Source organism: Tinamus guttatus, unplaced genomic scaffold (genome assembly GCF_059628265.1).
Source record: "Tinamus guttatus ecotype Peru unplaced genomic scaffold, ASM5962826v1 Tinamus_guttatus_pri_ptg000302l, whole genome shotgun sequence".
NCBI lineage: Eukaryota > Metazoa > Chordata > Aves > Tinamiformes > Tinamidae > Tinamus > Tinamus guttatus.
This window is the reverse complement of record NW_028288836.1, coordinates 947,024-968,857: the sequence shown is the minus strand read 5'-3', so window position 1 is coordinate 968,857 and position 21,834 is coordinate 947,024. Positions and strand designations below refer to the sequence as shown.

Here is a 21,834-nt window from a genome sequence, read left to right as displayed (position 1 = left end):
TGATTTGTTTCTTTGTTTCCTTTTACTTCTGGCTTTCTGTATCTGGAATTTACTGAAACAAAAGCCATTGTCTCTTTATTTGATTATTCATCAATATCCTGGGAAGTGTGCTGCCAGCTCAAAAACCATCCCAAACAAAATTAAGAAAAAAATCCAAATAGCTGAAGGCTTAAATTCCATTCTGGCTAGGTGGCTCATTGAGGAGAACAAAATATGTAATGGAAATGGTAACTGTTGGTGGCTATAAATAAAAGTTACTCATTTAGGCTCTCAGATGAATGAGAGAAGAGGTTGTTCCTGATTTTCATCTTTGCCATGTGGGATAGACTAAGATACAGCATGCTGTGCCAATTTTTAAAGACAGTTTTAAAAATAGCTGGTCTTATGCTTTCTCACCACAAAGAAAATCTGTGCTCTTCAAGAAAAATTGCATAAATGCCAATTGGTCTTTGCCCCTGTCTGAAATAGGTAAGCAATCATATGAACATATTTCATTTTTTAATGAGTTGTTTCCCTCAGAGCAGCACATCTGTATTGTATCAGTTCATTTAAGATGTTGATAAAAACACGGAATTTTCTTCTGGATCAGTATCTATTATCTTTATTGGGCACTTGGTTTCTTTACTTCTACTGCATGCAGTAGTGCCCCCACAAATGACACTCGTAGTTTTAAGTTTTGTTTTAAACAAGCAGCTACCTTTGTGTGCCTAGTTCGTTTCAATGCAATGAAACAAGGAACATGGGCCTTGTGTGAATAGTTAAGTATTAATTAATCTCTCTTTGATTTTGCTGGTGCAGAATTGGGATCAGATTAATTCAGCCAAGCCCTTTTGCCCCCTTAATGCTGAGTAGATTTGTAGCATGTTGTAGTCCAAAGGAATCGGAAAGCCGTCACCGTAAAAATGCTTGTAAAGATCCCGAGCAGTTGGTCATATCCTGAGTTAAAAGAAGTTTAGTTTTGGAATGTCCTACTTGTTCTGGCTCTTTACATTTTAAAAAATAGTTCTCAGGTAAAGTGTTACTTGCTGCTTAGTGAGCGGTTACAAAGGTCCCTTCTGAATTGCGGGTAGTTCAAGCCAACAGACTTGTTCCTGAGCATGAGTCTTGCTTCTCTTATCAGCATGCGTTGGTCCTTGCCAAACAAGTGGTTGTGATAGTGGCTGCTTAGCACAGGAGCAGGGAAGACGTTTGCTAAGTGAAGGTATAGGTGTGAGTAGGTTTAAAGGGGCAGGAGACTTGGAGGGTTTCAGTGATCTCCATTTAAGCTACAAGATCACAGCCAAAGATAATGAAGCCAAAACAAGCAGTGAGCCTTGGATTTCTAAAACTTGATGACTTGACTTGCATAATATCAGAATGTGTAACTTTTTCCTTAGAGGCTTAGCTTCTGATGTTGCTTGATTCTAAATAGGAGATTTTGCTTTGGCAAGGTTGGCAGTCCCATGTTGAACTTGGGAAACACAGTTCCATTTGAACTGGAGTAAAGTCTCCATGTGCTTAAAACTAAACATGCTCTGAAGCGCATTGTGTGCTTGAATTCGAGCTGGGTATGGTCTCTTGGGTTGCCCCAAGCTGTGGTGGGAGCTTGCTGTGGAGAATTGATGAAGGCGGCCTCTTTCAGGACTCGGGTCCCTTAGCAGTAACAGATAAAAATGATTAACCTCCAGTAGGTACCTACTGCTGATTTTGGTACAAATTATTTAGGTAGTAATGGCCATGATTCCAACATAGCTTCTGTAGAGCTGCTCTAGCACTTAAAGCTAAATGCTGAAGTGCTTTTTCTGCATTGCTGCACTAGTTTGTAAGTTGATAATGGAGTGAAATAGCCCTGTTTAATGCATGCTGCTTTGTGTCTCCCTTAATCAGGAGCATTGATGTGCTCTCTGCAGCCATGGTCATGGCATGAAGCAATAGCACAGGAAGTCTGGGTCACAATCAGTGCTCTGTGCTCTCTACACAAATGCAGCTTTGTTAACAAGTGACTTTTCCAACTTACTACAGTTTTTTAATCCATGTCAATGCCTTTGTTATATTGGTTTGTATGTTGACTGTAGAGCTGCTCTCTTCACAGACATATCCCTGGAGAGTTGGAGATTTTTTTTCTTTTTTTTTTTTTCTTCCTCTTCCTTTAATGAAACCCTATCAACGAAGCAATCTCCTTGCCAGTCCAGTGCAGGAAGTGAAGAACTGTTACCTTTGGTCATATTTGTAATGAAATGTTTCATATCAACTCCAAAGTTCCATAAGGGAATTTTGGCTTTTTATGATGCTTGACAAGTGATGACTGGCTTTGAAACAGTGAAATTGTTGATACCGTATTGGCCCACAAAAGGTTGAGTTTCAGTAATACTACTTTTAATTTATCAGGAAGGAAGCCCAGCAGCAATGGAATAGTATTTGTGTAGTTCTTACCTCTGAAGAAACTGAATTGTGTTAGTAGTGGATAGAGGTAATTACATGCCCTCCTGTGTCTTTAAAACACCAGATGGTGTGGTGACAGTTGCTCTTAGGAGAAAATAAAGTCTTAAATTGGAGGTGTTGCATAAGAAAAACAGGTTTAAAGATGAATTGGTCATTGCCTCCTTTTCAAAGTGAGCAGTCATAATCAGAGAATGATACTGTGCATTATTCATTCTTGTGTAAAGTCAAAGTAGTAATCGAGTTATACAAGTCAAGTAATATTCAAAGGTTCCATGTTTGCCATGAAGTATTGTCTGTGTTATTCACATTCACATCTATCTCAAGAAGAGAGGGTGTGAATGCATATGCACTTAAAATGATTCACTAGCAGTCCGTGCTCTTTCTTGAATATTCAAGAATGAGCTTGTTGGAAAAAAAAAAAATCTTTTTTTTTTTCCCAAGAAAAGGCCTATTGAATGTAATCACATATTATTGTTTCCCTAAGCATGCTCATAAATTATTTTAGGCAAAGAATAAGTGGATAGAGTTTTGTCTAAGGGAGAGACTTGTGTACTGTGCAAGGTAAAAATAAACGTGCTCCTTATGAGCTGGCTTGTTATGAGTTGTTGTATTGTTGCTGGTTAAATTTGCTCCTTACCTCTGGAAATTAGGTGGTTGTTCATGAGATGGGTCTTAATGTGGTCTTGAGGAATGAAAATTGAAGCATGTGTACCTGTAGACTTTTGGCTATAGAACTAGATTGTGAAGTACTCTTTATAAACAGGATCTTTTTTTATATGACTATGAGGTGGAGATTTAACTCCTAGAGTAAGAAAAAAACATCACAAAAGCATGTGTATACCTGAAAATGTACCCAGAAGTTCTAACAGTCACGTCTGTGTATAAACAAACACATTTGCTTCTACCTAAAGTTGAAAAGAAATCGTAGGCACTCTGCTGAAAGATCACAATTCAGTGATAAACACATGCCAACATTAGATGAATTTGTGTAGTATTTAGAAACTGTGTGTGTTATCTGTATGAATCGTTAGTGTTATGATGAAAATACAGTCACTTTTTGAAAACAAAGGCAAGTCGATACCTGAAACAACAAGGAGATGGTAGGAAAAACAACTAGGATGTGAACAAGAGAAGAGGTGGAGAAGGTGATGTCATGTGAATGCTGCAGAGTGATTCGGATGACTTGGACTTCATTACTGGATTTGTCAAAGCCTTGTGATCCTGAACAAGTATTTTAATCAACTTTTGCCTTGGTTCCCCAGGTGCAAGATACAGCTAGAAGAAGAATTTCCACTTCTGAAATATTTTTCCAGTTCAGTTTTAGGTGGAGCCAGAAAGGAAAAGTGCCTAAGTGTCTGGGCCTCTGTGCGCCCCTGTGCTGATACATGAGAAAATTGCAATATTGCAAACGGATCTAACAGTGCTCTTCACTGAAGCAACAACAATAATTACGAGTTTGTCATGAATGGCAATTGCAATTTTCCGAGGAACACAGATTTGAATATAAATTCTTTATTTTGCAAGTAGGTCTAGTTAACGTGCAGAACCTGATCTTCTACCATGCTAAGGAAGTAGCCAAGTTCTCATTGACTTCCTTGGTGAAGGATGGGCCACATAATACTTGTGGTTTTAAATATTTGCTGCTGCACATTTAACTTGCATGGAACCCCAAGGTCTCTAAATTCATTTCCTTGCGGGTGAGGAAAACTGTTATTCTCTACAGAATGAAGTAATTTATATGCTTCAGAGAGTTAAAGGTAGTTCAGTAAGCAAAAGGTACAGTTCCATTTTTAATTATTTATGTCTTCTTTAGAAAGGAAGCTGTGTACATTTGAAGCAAAATCTTTTTGATCAGAAATTGAAAGAAGTTAATACAGAGCTGGTGCTCCTGTGATGTTAATTTTCAGTAAAGTGGCTTTTGATGATTCCTGCTGTTTTAGAGTTGAGAAGCACTGCAGGGACATCAAATGCAGCAGAACTGTAGTGTTGGATGAATTTGCTGATAGTAATGAACAAGATGCTCCTAACGTTCTATTGGTCTGAGTTGAATAATAGGCTGGATTTTTTTTTTTCTTGAGAGTAGAAAGACCATTTAGGTTAAAGCAGCCTGAGTAATTAATAACATACTTGAAAAGGTCATTTTAAAAAAAGTGCGTTTGCTTGAGAGTAACCCAGTAGTGACAAGCTTTGTCTCTAGGTAACTAAGGTTGAACATTTTTCTAAGACTTGAATTTTATAAATACTCATTTGTGTATCTGTGTTTCATTCACATCAGCTGCAGTCAAGCACATGTTCCTACTAAGGCAGCTTTCTTGAATATCCTTCTGTTCTTCTCTGATTTGCCCAAATAGTATTTCTCTTTGCGCACTTCTGTGCTTCAGCATTTATGAAAAAGCTGTTTTCAACAGTGTTTAAGTCACTTCATTTAATTACGTGCTAAGAAAAAAGAAAACCCTGAACAGGAGAAAAAAAAAGGAAAACAGCCAAAAGCTGTTCTGATGAATCACAGCATAGTAATAAGAAGGGGGACTTTTATTCATATGAAAAGTAGGGAAAGGTATTAGCAATATTTTTGCAAAGGAAGAAATTTATATTGGTCTTAGACTTATTTGCTTTAGTGTCATAAAAATCTGATTGTGAACATGTAAGATTAAATGTGTTTTAATAGCACCGTGTCAAGCAGTCATGGAAAATTCCGGATCTGAACCTGTGCTGGCATTTGGATACCATGAAGTCTATACACCTTGGGTTTTGTTTTTAGAGTAAGATTTTTAAATGCACTCGTGTGGGCAGGCCAGAAGCGGTGATCGCACATTTTGAACACTACACTTGCATTTTGATTTTTGGCACCCTGCTGATTTAACTTGCAGTTACTGCGCAGTCACCTACTTTTAAATCATTTTAAGCAACATCCTTGTGAGGGCAAGTCTATAAAGTGCTGCCAGATTTCACAAGGTGGGGAACTACCCTGTGTTGCTGGAAGTAGATGTTTGTGGAATTGTCTAGGTTGACATTAGCAAACGAATTGGTTGACTTAGTTTATTAGCAAATAAAATAAACCACTGTGTAAAAGGTGCATGCTTTTGAGCAGACAGCCTTCCAGAGGCAGCTAAGGGGAAAATCATGGTTTGCTGGGCCAGCAAAGGGTTACTTGTGGGAACTTGCTCCCTAGTTTGTAGGCTTGAAGCTTCCAGCTTCCCTTCCATTAGGGATGTATAAGCCTGCTGGAGCCTTGTTTCCACGGGAGAAAAATAAGGTATTAGATAGTGTGTTTTCTAAAACCTGACTTCCTTTTGAAGAAAACATGACCAAAGTAGAAATTGCCCACTTCTGGCTGTGTTCTGGCTGGCAATGTGACTCACCAAGTATTGGTGCTTCCTTGGCTGGCTACTCAGATATTTGTACTTTGTGTGCAAAAGTATGTCACACCCGTGTGTCACAATCTTCGTTTTAATATTTCTGTCTAAAAGATTCTGCTTTCTTGCCATGACTTTCTCTGGTCTAGTCTCTCTTGAATCTAGAGGTGCATGGGTTTTCACAGCCTCTACTGGTGGACCCTTCCAGGCTGGAGGAAGATGTGACTGTTGGTCATAGCTGGCAAGTCTCTGTGTGGAGGAAACAGCAACTCTTCCCAGGATTTCGCAGGGAAGGGAGGAGGTTAGAGAATGCGCCCGAGTAGGTCATGCTGGAGGTCAGGAAATGGTGCTGTCTGAATTCCAGCCTGATGCTGGAGAAGAGGGTGAAGGCATCTCCAGTGCAGTTGCACTGTGCTCTTTTGCCAGGCCGATGGGAAGTGCTTCCTTCAGCATAAGGAATTCCTGCCTTTCAGTGTGGTTGGTGCAACTCTGGTCAAATAAAGCGTAAAAGGAAAAGCTCTTAGCTGGGAGGACCTTTGTGCTTTGCAGATGATGGACATTCAGTTTGTCAGTCCTGGTTTTATTGCACTTGCACACATAGGAAGTATCAACCTAGACCAGAACAGCCCAGATGTGTTTCCCTGTACTGACTAGCTCCAAGCCCGGGCTACATTCCCATCATTTATCTCCGGGATAAAAGCCTTTTTTTCCTTTCCTTTTTTTTTTTTTTTTTTTTTCCCCCTCCACCAGGTATTAGTGTCTTAAATCACTTCTATTTGATTAAGCTTTCCTGATTGCTTTGTGGTTTAATATCAGATTAAATCTTATATCAGCTAGCAATATGGTACAACACACATCCATTTAAAAAAAAAAAAACAAATGAAAAAAAAGCTTATGGGAGCAACTGCCCTGTGTTTGTGCTGTCTGTGCTCCCACCTCAGGTGCTAGGTTGGGGTGGATGTTTCTCTCATTAACAGCTGCCAGCTCAGGAAAGCCTTGGAGAAAAGGCAGTGCGGCAGGAAGTCTCCATCCCCATCATGAAAAACGGCAGCAGAATGGGAGTGCGTCAAATCTCGAGGTGTGCCGGCAAGCGAGGAAACCACCGCGCCTTTTTGGCGAAACGTGAGCTGCAGATGTTGAGCTTTCTTGAAAAGACGCTAGGAGCCAAAAAGAAAGGTGTGTTGTTCCTAGGAACCTCTGAGCTACTTTCTGTAAGATTACTCTATAGATACCAGATTAGAAGCAGGGTGAAATTACAGGTTTGATTCCAGGCTGTGGCATAAGAGGGGAATCATCTGAGGCAGGAACAGGGTTGTGGATGTTCTGTGTGCTGCTAAAAATGCTGGTCTTCCCTTCCCTGCTCCCCAGGGATGTTCACTTCTGGCAGTTTACTAGTGAATTAGTTCAAAGGAGGCCCTGTCCATTTTGCACAATTTAAATAATCCCAGTAAAAGAAAAAAAATAACTTGCAAAAATGAGTCAAGTGACTTGCCCTGTAGCTGCTTCATTTTATAGTGGCAGAATAGCAGAAAAAAATCAAAGCACTGTATGCTACTGAAGCATAGGATTACTGCAAGGAACCGGATCTGCTCCGGGAGGAGTAGTGGACTATGCAGGAGGAGGAGATTGCTTTCCAGGGGGGTTGTGACCTTGGGGGCTGAGTATAATGAATGCAGTGTTTCAGGCCCTCGCTTTACCTTGCAACTGCTGCATACCGCTGGTATTCATCAGCGGAGATGAGATTCGGCCGCAGGAAACCTTGCAGCACCTCATCTCCCAGAGAAGCCTAATGCTGATAAGATAGAAAAATGTTAAAGTGCAAGCAGGAAACTCCCTTCCCCCCACCCCAGACTTAATGGTTCTCTAACTTCACTTAAAATACAGTCTTTGTTGCTCATTTTGCCTTCAGTACAGATTCCAAAATCTCTTTATACTGATGTAAAGCTCCCAGGCCAGGTGGGGCTTTAGCAATTTCTTGAAGCAAGAAATCCCAGGAAAGCTAGGATTTGTCCTGATCATCCACCTTCTGCTTACACTAGGTACCAGCGGAGTGAGTATATGCTTAATTTTTTTTTCCACTGCTGCATCTTAGCTGTCCCTTCTCCAAAGTGCCCTGTTGCACTACTAGGCTGGGGATTTTTTTTTTTTTGATATTTTTCAAATGCTTGTTGCAGTGGATTTTCTTTTAAAAAAGATCAATTGCACTTTAAGAAGTAGCCCATGAATGAAAACTTTGCTGTTAGATGATTAGGACTGAGGACATACATACAGCAAACTTATATTATTTGAAAACTGAATCAATTTCGGATTGGATTAACAAAGCATTTAAGCTAAGGGGTTTTTATCTTCCAGAGTTTGACATTTTCTTCAAATTTTAGGGGTAGGGGGAGACTTTCACATCAAAATGTAACTGATCAAATCTTGTGTATTTTTAATCTTGGTTCATGGATGACTATTAAAAGTCATTGGGAGCCTTTCCTGAGTTTCTAACTTGGAAACAAGAAAGAGGCTTAGAAATATTAGAGGAGGAAATGGCAGCAGCTGCTGCTGGCAGGCAGTGTTTCAGCTGGCTCTAGAACCAAGAGAAATATGCACCAAAATCTGAGGAGCCGGCATCATCCAGGTGTCTTAATCATGTGGACAGGCATGAGTAGGGCAGGAGGAAAACAGAAACTTGTCTCAAGCAAAGCAGAAGAAAGGGCACTTGTTCAGGGTTGTGTAGAGAAGATGAAACATTGAGTGCTGTTAATATCCTTTCTCAACTGCGAGTGCAAAATTTGTTCTGAAACTAAGAGAAAGGTAATAAAATTTTTGCATCTCTGTAGTTGATTTAGTATTTTTTTTAATATGCATCTAGGAGTTAATTTGAATAATCTGCCTTTTTTAAAAAAAACCAAACATGCTCTGCGTTGTCGCATATAAGACAATGAACTGGAGGAAGCTGAAGGGCAAAAGATGTCTGATACCATGTGCCATAAAAAGAGCAAACATCCTTCTGTGTTTTCTCTAAAGAAACAAGAGCCTCTTTTTTTTGTTTATTTCTTTTTTTTTTCCTTTTTTTTTTTCTGTTTTGCTTTGTATTTAACTGCATGTCCTCCCTGTTTGAGGAGCTGTCATGGGACCTCTGGTGTGTTGGCCACGTGTGCACTCCATGAGAAGTCACACTGGGCTCAGCTGATCCTCTCCAAGTGCCACACTGTTCCTAAATACCTTCTAAACCCTGTATCGTGCTTATCTCCTAGTATTTCTGCATCAGGTACATGGGAAAAAGCCTGCGCTCTGCCCTTTAACGATAAAGTGTGCCATTATGTTTTGCTTAATTGGTTGCGTTTCATCAGCTGATCTCCAGGCAGGCAATTTGGAGTTCCTCAGCGATTACTGGGGTTTGCAGCATACAAATTAGTGTGGGAAGTTACTAACGCTGGCCATAAAAGTTAAGGAGCTGCCTTTTTCTGCGTTGACTTGAAGCATTATAGATAAGGAGGGAAAGCCCAAAGTGAGCGGGGCTGCTCCTTTTCACTGATGCCCCATCATGAGCGCTGCGAGGACCATCATGTCCGCCAGACCTGCCTGTTGAAACCTGGGAACCCCAGGTGGGCTTCCAGTGCAGCGGGTGCACTGCCCTGCGGCGGCTTGCTCTTCTGAGTTTTTGATGCTTCCCATCCTGGGCATGTAGTACTAGTTCCCTGCCTCCTCCAGTTGTTTCATAATCCCCCTTGGATTCGTTTTGGGTCATCCTGCAAGTGTGAAATTCCAAAACTGGCCTCAGCGCTGCTGCTAGCAAGTTGCAGAAGTTAGTAGTTACAAGCCAGAAAACTAAACTTTCTTGGCTGACTACGGACATTGCATATATTTTTATTTCACATAACTTCCCTGCCTTTGAATCCTGTACTCCCTGCTGTCAGACTTGAGGGGATGCATGGAAGGGATAAGCTCTCGAGCTATGGGACAATTTAGAGTTGATGTGGCAAAAAGATATTTGCCTTGGAATCAGTATGCTGCCTCTGCCTTGCAGGGAATATGAACTGAGTTGAGAGGATTGTGTTGGTGAAAGTTAATAAATGAATCATCATAGCTTGTGGGAAGGAGAGACCTCAGCTCTGCTAGGCTTCATGCAACGCAAACCCATTGACCACTTGCAGTCAAAGGGTAACTAGGACTCCTTTTCCTTAAGATCTTCAGATGAGCAGGACTGGCCTTAAAAAGGTAGGGACAATGCAGTTGGAATTGCGTCAAAAGTGACTTTCACACATCCTGACTTTCAAATTGTTTTTTTTTTCTTCCTCCTAGTTTTTACGTTCTGTTACATATTAACCATAATAAAGCCTTATCTTACAGATGTTTACCCATATGAATGGTCCTGTCAACTTTTATAGATCATGGCAGTTGGGCAAAGTTAAGAGGAGGATCTGGTATTGGTAGAGCGAGAGCTATAACTTGCCAAATGAAACTAATGAAAAAAAGGTGGTGGAGGATAATTAGCTGGGAAGTATGAACTAGCAAACTAAAGATAAAATGCAACAAAACACTTCAGATAGATAATTAAAATTGTCATGAAACTAAAGCCATTCAGTGATCATATTGTGAAAGTGAAGCTGCAAGCAGAAATGAAACTTGCTAAACGATCTATTACAAAGTCAAGGGTGGTCATTAACACTCAGGGAAAAAGTGATGTGCTGGTATTCAAAATTCTTCTGTTTTCAGTAACATTTCTATTAGTGAAATAATTAAGAATTGTGGGTTTACTGCTCCATTATTCTCTTTTCTCTTTCCCTTTCTTGCTTACTTTCTTAGCCTTGGGTTACAATGTTGCTAATTGCTATTGTTCCAAATCTTGAATGGGGCTTCTCAAAAATCCTGATTTTTAAGAAAACATGGGGATTGAGATGAAGGAGGGAAGAAAAGGCACTGAATATGGGGTGGGTTGATTGGTCTGCTTTTGTGGTAAAAGCTCTCATCTTACAGTTATTTTCTTCCCCCTGCCAACAGTTAAGGCTGGAAATATTCTCCCTTTTCACCTATTCCCCCTTCCCCAAGCCAGAAAAATGTGAATAATATGTAATATGATATTTCTGAGTTGCAGAGAGACTTAAAAATATTGTTCAACTTGTAATAGGATCTTGAAGATTGGTAAGGGGGAAATAGGAACTACGTTGGAACCTTTTGTGCTTCAGTGCTAGTAACCTGAAAGAGCAAGTTGTGGTAGTCAAGAGAGTATGCTTCAAGTGTGCTTGCTACCTTGCACAGGCTACTGCTTAATACAAAGATTTTTTTTTTTTTCTTCTTTCTTCCACAGAAGAATCCCATTTGACTAAAGGTAGCTTTTCCAGGAACTGCCAACTTACTTGCTAGGGGGAGGGGAGAGGGAAACATGACCGAACTTAGCAGGAACAAGGAAGAGTCCTTGCCTTGCTACTGTTCCCTGCCTCTTCATGTACCGCACCAGTGTTTTACTAGTAATGTTTCTTGATGCACAGAGATTTGATAAATTTTACTGGGGGAACAAATTATCTTGGTTAGGAATTTCTTCTACTTTCCAAACTCAAAGTAGGTTGAAGCAAAATCATGTCCCTCCTGGCAAGGCATATCTATGTCTGTACAGCACAACTAGTACTTGAGGGGAGGGAGTGACACAGGTAGTAGCTGCACATGTTCCCTAATTTTTAATTGATCCAAAAGGCTGTTGACTCAGCATCCCAGGAAATCATGTTTCTATACCTGACCTAGCAGGCAGAGCTGTTGTCGCTGAGCAGCTTGATAGTGGTCCCAGCTGTACACATCCTTTTATTGTGCTTTTTGTTTGTTTAAAAACAAACCAAAAAACCCACAAGGTTTAATGTAAAAGTAGAGATCTCTCCCATAACGTTATGTGAGAAGGGCTGCTATATTCAAAAGGCTGGGAATGGTAAAAACTTGTTCCAGTTCCTATCAAGTCCATAACTGTAATACTATATGTTTTAATCGAGTAACTTGTTTCTAATGTGGCACACTATCGTTGGTGCTGCGTTATCTCTAGTTACTGAAACAGAAGGAGATGGACTCTGTTCAAGGTTAATCAGCAGCTGTTGCACAGACCTCAAAGGCTGAAAACTGGTGCTTTGATCTGGTGTGGGGGTTGGACAGGCAATAGAAACCTTTAGTTTTCAAGGAGATTTTATTCTGCGTGAAACAAACCCCCCTAAGCTGCTCTCTCTCTGGCATAAATAACTTCATGCATTTGTTCTGCTTTAAAATGGTAAAATAAAGACGTATATGTTAGGCAGAACCAAATTTGTTGAGAAAAAGGTGTCCAGCGTGCCCTTAAGGAAATCATAGTTAGTGCTGTAAGTGTTTTGAAAATAACTGCATCCCATTCAGACTCAGTGTGTAATCCCTTCATGAAGTCGAGTTTAAAATGCTTAGATTCAGGTTAAGAAGGCAGGTACCTCCAAAGCTGTGCGGTCACTCACTGGCTGCAGAGACTCCGGATTCGGTTACTCCTTCTTTGCAACTTCTCCATCTCCGCCTACCTACCTCCCCCAGAAGAAAGCTGCAGGATTCCTTATGGGGCAGAGCAGCTGGAGAGCTTAGTGAGAACATTATCTTAAATTGATCTCTGGAATACTAACTTATTTCCCTTTTCTAGATGGTGCAGTGGTTGTGTACACAGGCTTTTGCACTTAGTATTTCAGTCACCGTTGAAATCCATCTTGTGTGGAAACGTGTTGATGATAAGCACACGAAATCTAGGCGGGGGGAACTCAGTATTGCCATCAAGAGGATCTAGATCTGTTCAAATACTGTAAATTATGACATAATGCAAGGGCCATGTGCCCTGTTTTTTTTTTTTTTTTTTTTTTTCCTCTTTCCTCCCTCTCCTTTGGGTTTATGGATGGAGGAACAAGTCTGGCTTTTTGAGAAATTAAATCTGGTTTCTGGAGGACTTCACAAGGGTTGGTCACAGGCTGTCAAGCTGTTCTAGCCTGGCATGCACCATACTAGGATGTTGGGTCCTATACCAGAGAGTTTTCAGTAGTAAGGAAGTCAGTATTTTAAGAAGTAAAAGTGTTCAGTAACATTAAATTTGCAAAGTTATGGTTTTGTCTAGAAAGCTGCTTTCTTTCTGTAGCTCTCCTTGTGATAAATGTGGGTTTAGTTCAGCTAGCTAGGATTTAGCTAGCTTGGCTTAGTTAAATGTCACCTCTACCTGCTGCAGGCAGTTTGAAGGCTCTGTGTGCCTAAGAAAGGAAATCTCACAGTCTTATGTCAATAAACTTTTGCATTTTATAACTTAACTTTCCCTAGTGGGTCAAGGACCTTTTGCATTTTATAACTTAATTTTCCGTAGTGGAGCTTAACTGAAAATACAGACCCTCTTTAAAGATGTTGACATCCTTCTAAAATGAACTGCCAGAGATGCTTCTAAAATGAACTGCCAGAGATGGTGGGCAGTTTCAAAACACGATTCCTTGAACTTGCTGAAGAATTACAAAATAAAAACAAACCTAAGCTTGAAGTGGCCTCACTTGTGGCCTTTATAGATTCAGAGACTTGATCTAAGTGTGTATCTTAAATCTGCATAAATTTATTATTGGTGAGGATTTTGATCTCAAAATTGACTTGTGGATAACTTCTATATGGCAGAATATTGACATGGCTAGCTAGCCACACAGCACAGTTTTAACTTGTGGAGCCTGTCCTGGGTCCTGTATGAAGACTCCTTCCTCCGCCCCCAGTGGAAGGTCTTGCAGTGGACAGATATTGTACTGTGGAACTACCTTGCCAGAGAACACTGTGTATTTGCATTTCAAATGCCTCAGGCTTTGTGAACTGCATTGCTCCAGCCTTCTCTGAATAGTAGCTATTGACCCCTAACAATGTACATTTGTTTAAATCAAGCCATTTCATACGCACTTTTAAAAGCTTATTTTAGGACTACCCCAACCAAGTGAATGCTTCTGTGCAGGCATTTTTCTTTTTTCCTTTCGTAGTGAGAAAGAGTCAGGCAGAATGAATTAAATAATTTTCAAGATGGAAAACATTCTTCTTATTAGAGGCTATTTTGAATACTGAGGTTTTGGCAAATATTGTTGTGGCTTAATGTTTATAAGCTTTTTCATTGCCCTTGAAAGCATAATCTTCTTGTCACTTGAGGCAGGAGTTTTTGGCAAATCATAAGCTAGCTGAGCGACAGGAGTTTGGTTGTATTGAAGCACTCTAAGAACTTGTCATGTCTGCATGTTGACAAATAGTTTTTTGGAACTTATTTCATGCATTTAGATGGACGTTGTCCTTAAAGGACAATGCGGGGGCTGAGTAGTCAAGATGCTGCTTGCCCAGCACTAGACTGCCTAAAACGTCTCTCCAGGAAGCAGGAAATTTGGGACCAAATTCCCTTCTGTGCTTGTGCTGACTGTAAATAAATACGTGCTTCCCCCTCTCTAGTTGTCAGAACTTGGCAACGTCAATCACTTTCCTTAAAGCTGTTGCGCGTTGTGAACAAAACCAGTTATTTACAGAGCGGGGGAAAAGCTGGGCGAGGGGAGCTTTGTTACGCCTTGCTCTTGTGGGAACAGTTAGTTGAAGTCTGCTATGATCTGAACAATGTTCTCTTACTTCAGCTTCATGCCAGAATGGCTCCATTAATAGCAAAATATTCAAACAATGATTGTCAGATTCAATGGGGTTGCTTCCTAGGCTCAATGCTCAATATTCTTTTCTTTTTTTTTTTTTTTAGTTTCTTATGTTAATTTAGGAGTATCATGTCTCATAATGCTTCTACAAGTGTTTGCATAGGCTTAATGATATGGCAAAGGATACAAAAGAATAAGGAAAGGGTTTTGTTCTAACTGCTCTGAGTACTTTACATGGTCAGATGTGCTTGGTAGAGAAGTGATCTCTCTTGCACAGTGATCTCTCTTGCACAGTGTGCACACTTCAGTGATTTATTTTACACCACTTGCACGTGTAGCATTTTGGCAGGCATGTTTTTCATGGCAGGTTGCTCTTCGTAAAGTAGTTTCTCAAAGTCAAAGTTTTTCAAAGGCTTCAGGAATGAGTTTTGCTCATTGTAGAGGACAGTGTTGGCAGTAGCAGTAAGGAGGCATCTGCTGTGTTCCTTGTTGGGGAGCATGGGTGTGTGGGGAGGAGCCTGGGTTGCTTGCCTTTCTCCCTTTTGTCTTCCAGCCCTGGCAGGCTCGAGTGAGCTCACGTGCATGACTGAGACAGTATGGATATGGCAACATTGGCTGGCATGGTGGTGGCCGGGCTCCCCCGACAGCTGCACGTGTCACCTCCACCTCCAGCCCTGCGTTGGCGGCGGGTGGGACGCGGCGGTGCCGGAGGGCACGCGGCAGCCTGCAGGCATGAGGGGATGGAGGAGGGGCAGCTTTTCCGGCCTGCTCGCTGCTGGCGACAGCTGTGCTGCTCAGTAGCTAACATGAAAAAGCCCTTGTCTCCGCACTTGTAGTGGTGGTGAATGCTGCTCAATACCGAGGCTGTCATCTTCGCAGTTGTCATCGCTCTCGGATCCGAGCCGTGCTTAAAGGCAGAGGAGGGAAAGCTTGTGTTTTTTTCCGTTCATTGACTTTAACTGAAATGTGCCGGGGAAAATCCAAGATAAATTGCTTGCTGTGGAGGCAAACATCTGGTAGCTCTGAAACGCTGCGTGGATGACAACTTCTGTATCTGTTGGAGCATGTCTGGTTTCACTTGAGCCTCTCTTCCTCTTGAAAACACAGCGAAAGCCACCCTGGAATGAGTTGCTGTGAGAGTATCAGTACTGCCTGAAAATGTTAAAAACAAAACGGGTATCCTGGGCATCAGGGTGGGCATCACTGCCAGACTCAGACCTGATGCTCTTGGTAGAAATCTTTCCACTTTTTTTTTTTTTTTTTTTTTTTTTTTTTTTTTTTTTAATCCTTTTGCATCCCTGCTGTTTCTCTGGAGCTCTCTGTGCTGTGTTTTCAGTCCCCCTGCCCCTTCCCGCCTGCCTTAGCTGCTTGCTCGCTGCTCCCCGCTGCCCTGCTCGGCACCATGTGTTCTTTCGTGCTCTGCACCTACCCTGTGCTCTAAGTCTCCTTATCCCGTGGTTGAACTGCCGTCACTTTCCTATAAACCTGGAAGCCATCTGGCCTGAAGTTTCAAAGGCAAAATGGAGTACAGCTCTGTAGGCACCTACAGCATTTAAAATGGCACGTGCTTTGCCAGAAGGTGGATGGGGGAAAAGGCCAGGGATGCCCTTATATGATCCTCTATCTGCAGTTGAGCTGTTACCATTCAGAGAAATGAAATGACGAAAGTGTCTTCTCTGTGATAGCATTGGTTGCCTTCTTTGTGCTGCTACTTTCCCAACATAGAAATAGGAATAATGTGAATAAGAATATTCTCCTTGTGACATTGTGAACCCTATGATAGGGTGATTCTGATTGTCCATGAGGAACCTACTTCTTTCAACTTTTAGGAAGGTTGAAAATCTAGTTTCTATGTGTAGAAATTCATGCAAGGGTAGTCTTTGGATACTGGGATGTAAAATTACTTATCCAAACTGAGTCTTAAATGATCTTTCACCCAAATTCACTGGTATTTCCAAAGTCTTTGTTATCACACCTTTACCTCTGGAGATAATTTATCTATAATGTAAATACCTGTAAAATACTGCCAATCTGTGCATATTTGGAGAATAACAGTGTAGTCTGAATTGCAAGTCAGACCATTGGGGTGTTGCTGCTGAGTATCTTCATGGCACCTGAAGGCAGTTTCTGCATTAGAGGAACTTCCGTGACCATTAAGGTGATGCTTTTGATGCTGCTTCATTGGGTAGTCTCCCTAAGAGTGTGGCCACGCTCTCAGCTGTGGATATCTTCTAGAGGAGGCTCCCTCCCACATCCACCTCCCTCCTTACTCAGCACTGAGCACTTGTGCTTTCTGACTGCTGGATCTACCTTGAAGAGGTATGGATGGTCTGGGGGAAATGAAAATAACCTGGGCCTACTCTGTCTTCATAGGCAAGCATAGGTGGCTGCCTGTGTTTCAGTTACCTCCCTAACTCTTAAAATTAAACATTATTATTTCTGTCCCCTTTCCTGCCAGTATCTTTTGTTTTGTGTTGTTTTGTTTTTGTTGTTGTTATCCTGAGTTCTTGTGCAACCTTGAGAGGGGAGGACACCATAAAGGTCAAAGTTGTTTAGAAAAAATGTGAGCTGGAGATGCTGCAGATGACTGGGTGGAAGTGCACTGATGGAAGCAGAAGTTGAAAATAAACAGGTAGCAAGCCTGACAGCTTTGAGGAAGATCTTTCAAACTGTTTGTCAAGTCAGGCACTGCTTTGTAATTTTACATGTACTAACATGAGGCACGTGACCAAGTGAAATGGCTCCAGCTGTTCTTGCTGGCATTTAGGAGCTAGTAGAAGAGGGTGAGGGGAAGCGCTCTCAGTAGAAACTGTTTAACAAATGTTCGATAAGAAATTATTTTATTCTTTCTCTTGGATTTTGCTTTTGTTTTTTCTCTCTATCAAATAAATATTTCTCAAGAAAAAATGTTTGATAGGAATTTTTTTGATCAGCTTTTAAATCTGCTATCTGTAACTTTTTTTGTGTGTGTGTATTTTTTTATTGTAGGGATCTCGGGTCTGGTTGCGAGAAAATGATCAGCATTACCCAAGTACTGTTCATTCCTGTGCGGAAGGAGTTGTCGTATTCAGGACAGATTATGGTCAGGTATGGGCCTTTTTTTTTTTTTTTTTTTTTCCCCTTACCACTGTGGAAAATAAATTGTCCTCCTTAACGAAAAGAGCATGGAGTAAACATGCAGTGTTTGCGAATAAAACATTTATTTTGCATGCCTTGAATGCAAAACTCTGGTTCTAACAGCTCTTTCCATGGTGTATCTAGCAAATTGGTCTAACTGTGTCTGACACAGCTGAAGAAATGCTGCTGTGTTTGAGAGCCTTGCTCCACTTGGGCTTAGGTTATTTGGCTGGCTGGACCTGTGCCTCTTCACCGAAGTCTTCCTTTGCAGAGGCTCCAGCATGACAGCAGCGCTGCGGATTCAGTGGGAGGCAATGATGCAAACTCAGTACAAGCCGCTTAGTGTAACTCCATCAGCTCTTATCACCAGGGAGCTGTAAAGGAGGAGACCCCGACTCCCTTCTCTCTCTCTCCTTCTGTCTGTTTTTATTTTGCTTTATTTCTGCTGGCTGTCAAGCCTTTCTGTCTGCTTGGAAAGATGGGAATAGATCCCAGTGGCTCCGTTCCACTTGCTCAAGTTACCCGGGCTATCCAAGGCAACGTGTGCCTGCTGTGTTAGCATATTGCTGGCAGTGCCTGCTTGCCAGCTGATTAAGGAGGCTAGACCTCACTACTGTAAACTTGCCCTTCTTTTTAAGCCAGAAGAAAGAACAACCTTCCCTGCCAGTTGCTGACAGTTTGGAAATGCTCTACTTTCTGGCTTACTTGATGGTTTTATTTATGCGTGTATATTCTCTATTGTGTTACAGTTTATTCAGACCTCCCTTCTTGCAGTATCCCTGAAGAAATTTCAGAGAAACTCAAGTTTTAGATTGAGTTGGATATAAAGTGACACAGTTATCAACATGTGGAGAATACTTTCCTTGACTTCTGAAAGATGTTTTTTTTTCTTTTTCCCTTAATTTGGCCTTCATTTTTGAACACCATTTCCTGGTTGCTGCTGGTCTCCTAGTCCCATCCACTGTCCTTCCAACACCCCCATCAACTCTTAGGCCACTGTCTGCATCCCTCTTACTCAGGGATCCCTTGTGGCAAGAAGGGATTGTGTCCTCAGGGAACTCCCAGACACATCCTTTTTGGAGAGCTAAGCTTACAGGAGGTGAGTGAAGAAGATGGGGGATTGTTAACCCCTGAAAACTGATTAAGAAAGATCCTTTCTGTGGTGTGGTCATGGGGACAGATATTTAATGAGAGAGTATGTAATAACAAAAAATAAAGGAAACTTAAGATGCATATTCAGAGAGATCAATGTAGCTTCCAAAGTGCTGGCAGTAATAGGCTGTGTTGGATTCAGGTGCCCTCTTTCCCTCATGCCAAAGGGCAGATAAGCAGGGAAAGCCCAGTTGTACCAAGCTGAAGTGCAACACACTTCAAATTATCACATATCTCAGATTGGTGACCCAGAGGCCTAGGGTACTGGGGAACACAACCACAGAAGTAGATCGAGAGTAATTATTGCTTGGTGTAAAGCACTTGATTTTCATCACAGAAAACGACAAGAAGCCAGCATATGTGCTGGTGTAATTAAGGTAGAATGCATATTAATCTATGTACTTGGTGTTGCTTAAATTTTGGAATCTAAATGTTTAGTCTACATGTTCTATTGAAACTCTAACCATGTTCTATGGAAATTTTTAGTCAAATGGAATGGAGGTGCTGAAAGCTTCTCCTCTGTTGCTTTCGTACAGCTGAAAAAAAAAAAAAAGAGGATGAGTCTCATAAAAGCACCTCAGTATATTCTGTTTGCAGATTCGGTACGTTTTTATGGTAACACAAGGCTCAAAGAAATGTCCAGTGCTGGATGTTAGGTTCAAGCCTAAGCCCTATCCAGCTTCTGATAGGAGTGATCCAATTGCTTAGTTAGGACAGTCTGCCTTTATTTTTTCACATAAATTTGTTATTGAGCACTTAACTGTGAAGAACCAAGTTTCTAGAAATGTTCAAAACTTCTAATCTGTAAATTTACACCAATTGCAGGTATCAGATATCTCTTAAAAAATTGACCTCTTCTGTGCCAAGAATGACAGAGCTAATTTTGGCATCAATATTTAGAAAAGTCCCTTGCTAGTAGTCTTGCATATGTTACCTGTAACTTTGCCTTTCCGTGATGTACATAAATCAATTTGGAAATTTGGAAAAGGATTCAAGTCATTACCTTGGTATAACCTGACTGATTCCATTTTTTTAGGAAACTTGCTGGTGCTATAAATGCCACTGGGGGGAGGAGGGGGGAAAGGCTTTTTAGTTTGGTCTGGTGCTTTTAAAAGAAGGTGATAGACACACCAACCTATGCTATGAAACATCTAGTATACTGGAAGTGAGTTTACACTTTTATGTTTTATAACGCAGCATATATGTCACGAATGAGTCTGAGTTGACTGCTGTCTAGCTAAAGATATATTAGTAATTCACTGAATTTGATGATCTCTTTCGAGCCTTATATTTTCTTAGTGGAAAATGTAGCTTCCTACTTTCTTTTCATTCTTTTCTGCATGCTGTAAATATTTTTGCCACCAAACCTGCAGTTGTACTCTGATGGAGTGTTGGTTGTACAGAATACTAATGAATGTAAATACTCGGGTGTAGAATGTGCTAACAAGTTACGTATCAGGTAATGGATCCCTTCTTTATGATCACACGATAATATAATTATTCTTTGAGCAAGGTTAATAGATTTAGTATTACCTGTGTTCTTCAGTGAAGCAGTCCATCTGTTAATTTTCTTCATAGATGACTGTGATGCTTTCTGCCATTACCACTATGTCTGTGACTGGGTAGAGTCCACTATATACATATATATATGAAAAAAATAGGTAAATCTGTTTTAGGAATTCCAAGAGAGAGATTTAACATTCCTCACTCTTTAGAGAAGAAAAAGCGGGGGGCTGGCAGCGAAATAAAAAGGTGACGCTGTGTTGGGCAGATGAAAACCTAATGAAATGAGGTGGAGAGAGGAGGTAAGTGTCCTGGGACCATGTTTCACCATACTGGGCAATGATGATGTAGTGGCAGACGAAAGCAGTGAAGTCCCCCTGAGCACATTTTCATGGCACTTGGCTGTTATTAGCTCCGGGCTGTGTCTCTAAAGGCTACCACAGGCTAGTTTTCAAAATGAAGTGTAGAGCCAAGTCTGCAGTGACTCAAGAAGTTGTGATGAGTGGGTAATCTGTGCTGTAAATTCTCTTCCCTTTATAAGCACCTCCCATATACTTTCCAGAAGAGGAGATACTGCGCACATTTGCTGTTCCTGATTTTTAGCTCCATTAGTGTGCACAGACATGGTAAATGAGTCTGTGCCTAATGTTTTGGAAACATGGTGTCTGCGAATGTTATACGAAGTGTGTCAGGGCAGTGTCTGAATACCCAGGCTTAAGAAAATGAGCCTTAATCTTTCATTAGCTCTCTCTATATATTTTAAGATTGCATTACTGTTACTGTATTTTTTTAACGTTTGAGCTTTTTTTTTTTTTTTTTTTTTTTTTTCTTGCCCCTAATTTTATGGCTGAAAATATTTCTCCTTTAAGGATTTTATTTACAGTAAAGCAGACATTTCCTCATTGCCATATTCTATAAATTTTTAATGAAGTTGTGTAAGATTCTAAAATACTCAGTGTGAAATAAAATGCTAAAAGCCCTGCTGTCACAGTGTGCGTTGTTTGAAATGACTGACTTGCACATTTGCAATAGTTTAGCAGTGGCTCTATTGAGAAAAGAGCTCTTTCCAGTCTTTACCTCTTTTTTTTTTAAGTAATATGGTCTTTACCTTTCATTCTGATAACACACTACCTTTTGCCTTTACCTGAGAGGGCTGCATTGGGCCCCTAGCTTGTTGCACAACAATGAAAGTGTCCCTACCCAAAACAAAGTTATTGCAAAGATTTCACAGCTTCTGAGCTTTTTCTCAGAACAGCTTTCTAGAGTTGCATAGCATTAATGCTAAGAACATCTTCTTCCATGTCTCCTACTAGGACTCTTGACCTTTCTGTTTTTCTTATTTTTTTTCCTTCTTTTGTTTGTACATCCATATACATGTATAAAAATAGTGCCAACAAATATGTAGTCAGCGTATTCTCTTTCAAGGGATGTTTTCTATAAATGTAGGATGTGACGTGCGTGTGCAGGGGAAATCTGCTATGAAGAAATTCATACAAAGTGAAGTAAGTAAAAGTTGACCTGATTGATGTGCACTCATTAGTGTCTGCCAGGGAGATTTCAGGGTATTAATTGCATACCTGCTTAGTTGACTTAAGAGAAACCTTTAAATCAAATGTTATAAATAGAAGCAGCTGAGCTATAATATCCTAAATCTGTAGGTTCCTTAAAAAACA

General features: G+C 40.8%; 1 protein-coding gene across 1 annotated transcript in view; it reads left to right on the top strand.

Annotated features, from left to right (window-relative positions):
• MYO10 (myosin X) overlaps positions 1 to 21,834 on the top strand; it is a 148,875-nt gene that overhangs the window by 12,127 nt on the left and 114,914 nt on the right. The window contains exon 2 of the mRNA XM_088528149.1: positions 17,378 to 17,476. Within this exon, the coding sequence (XP_088384275.1) occupies positions 17,378 to 17,476 (99 nt within the window). The remainder of the gene's footprint in view (positions 1 to 17,377; positions 17,477 to 21,834) is intronic.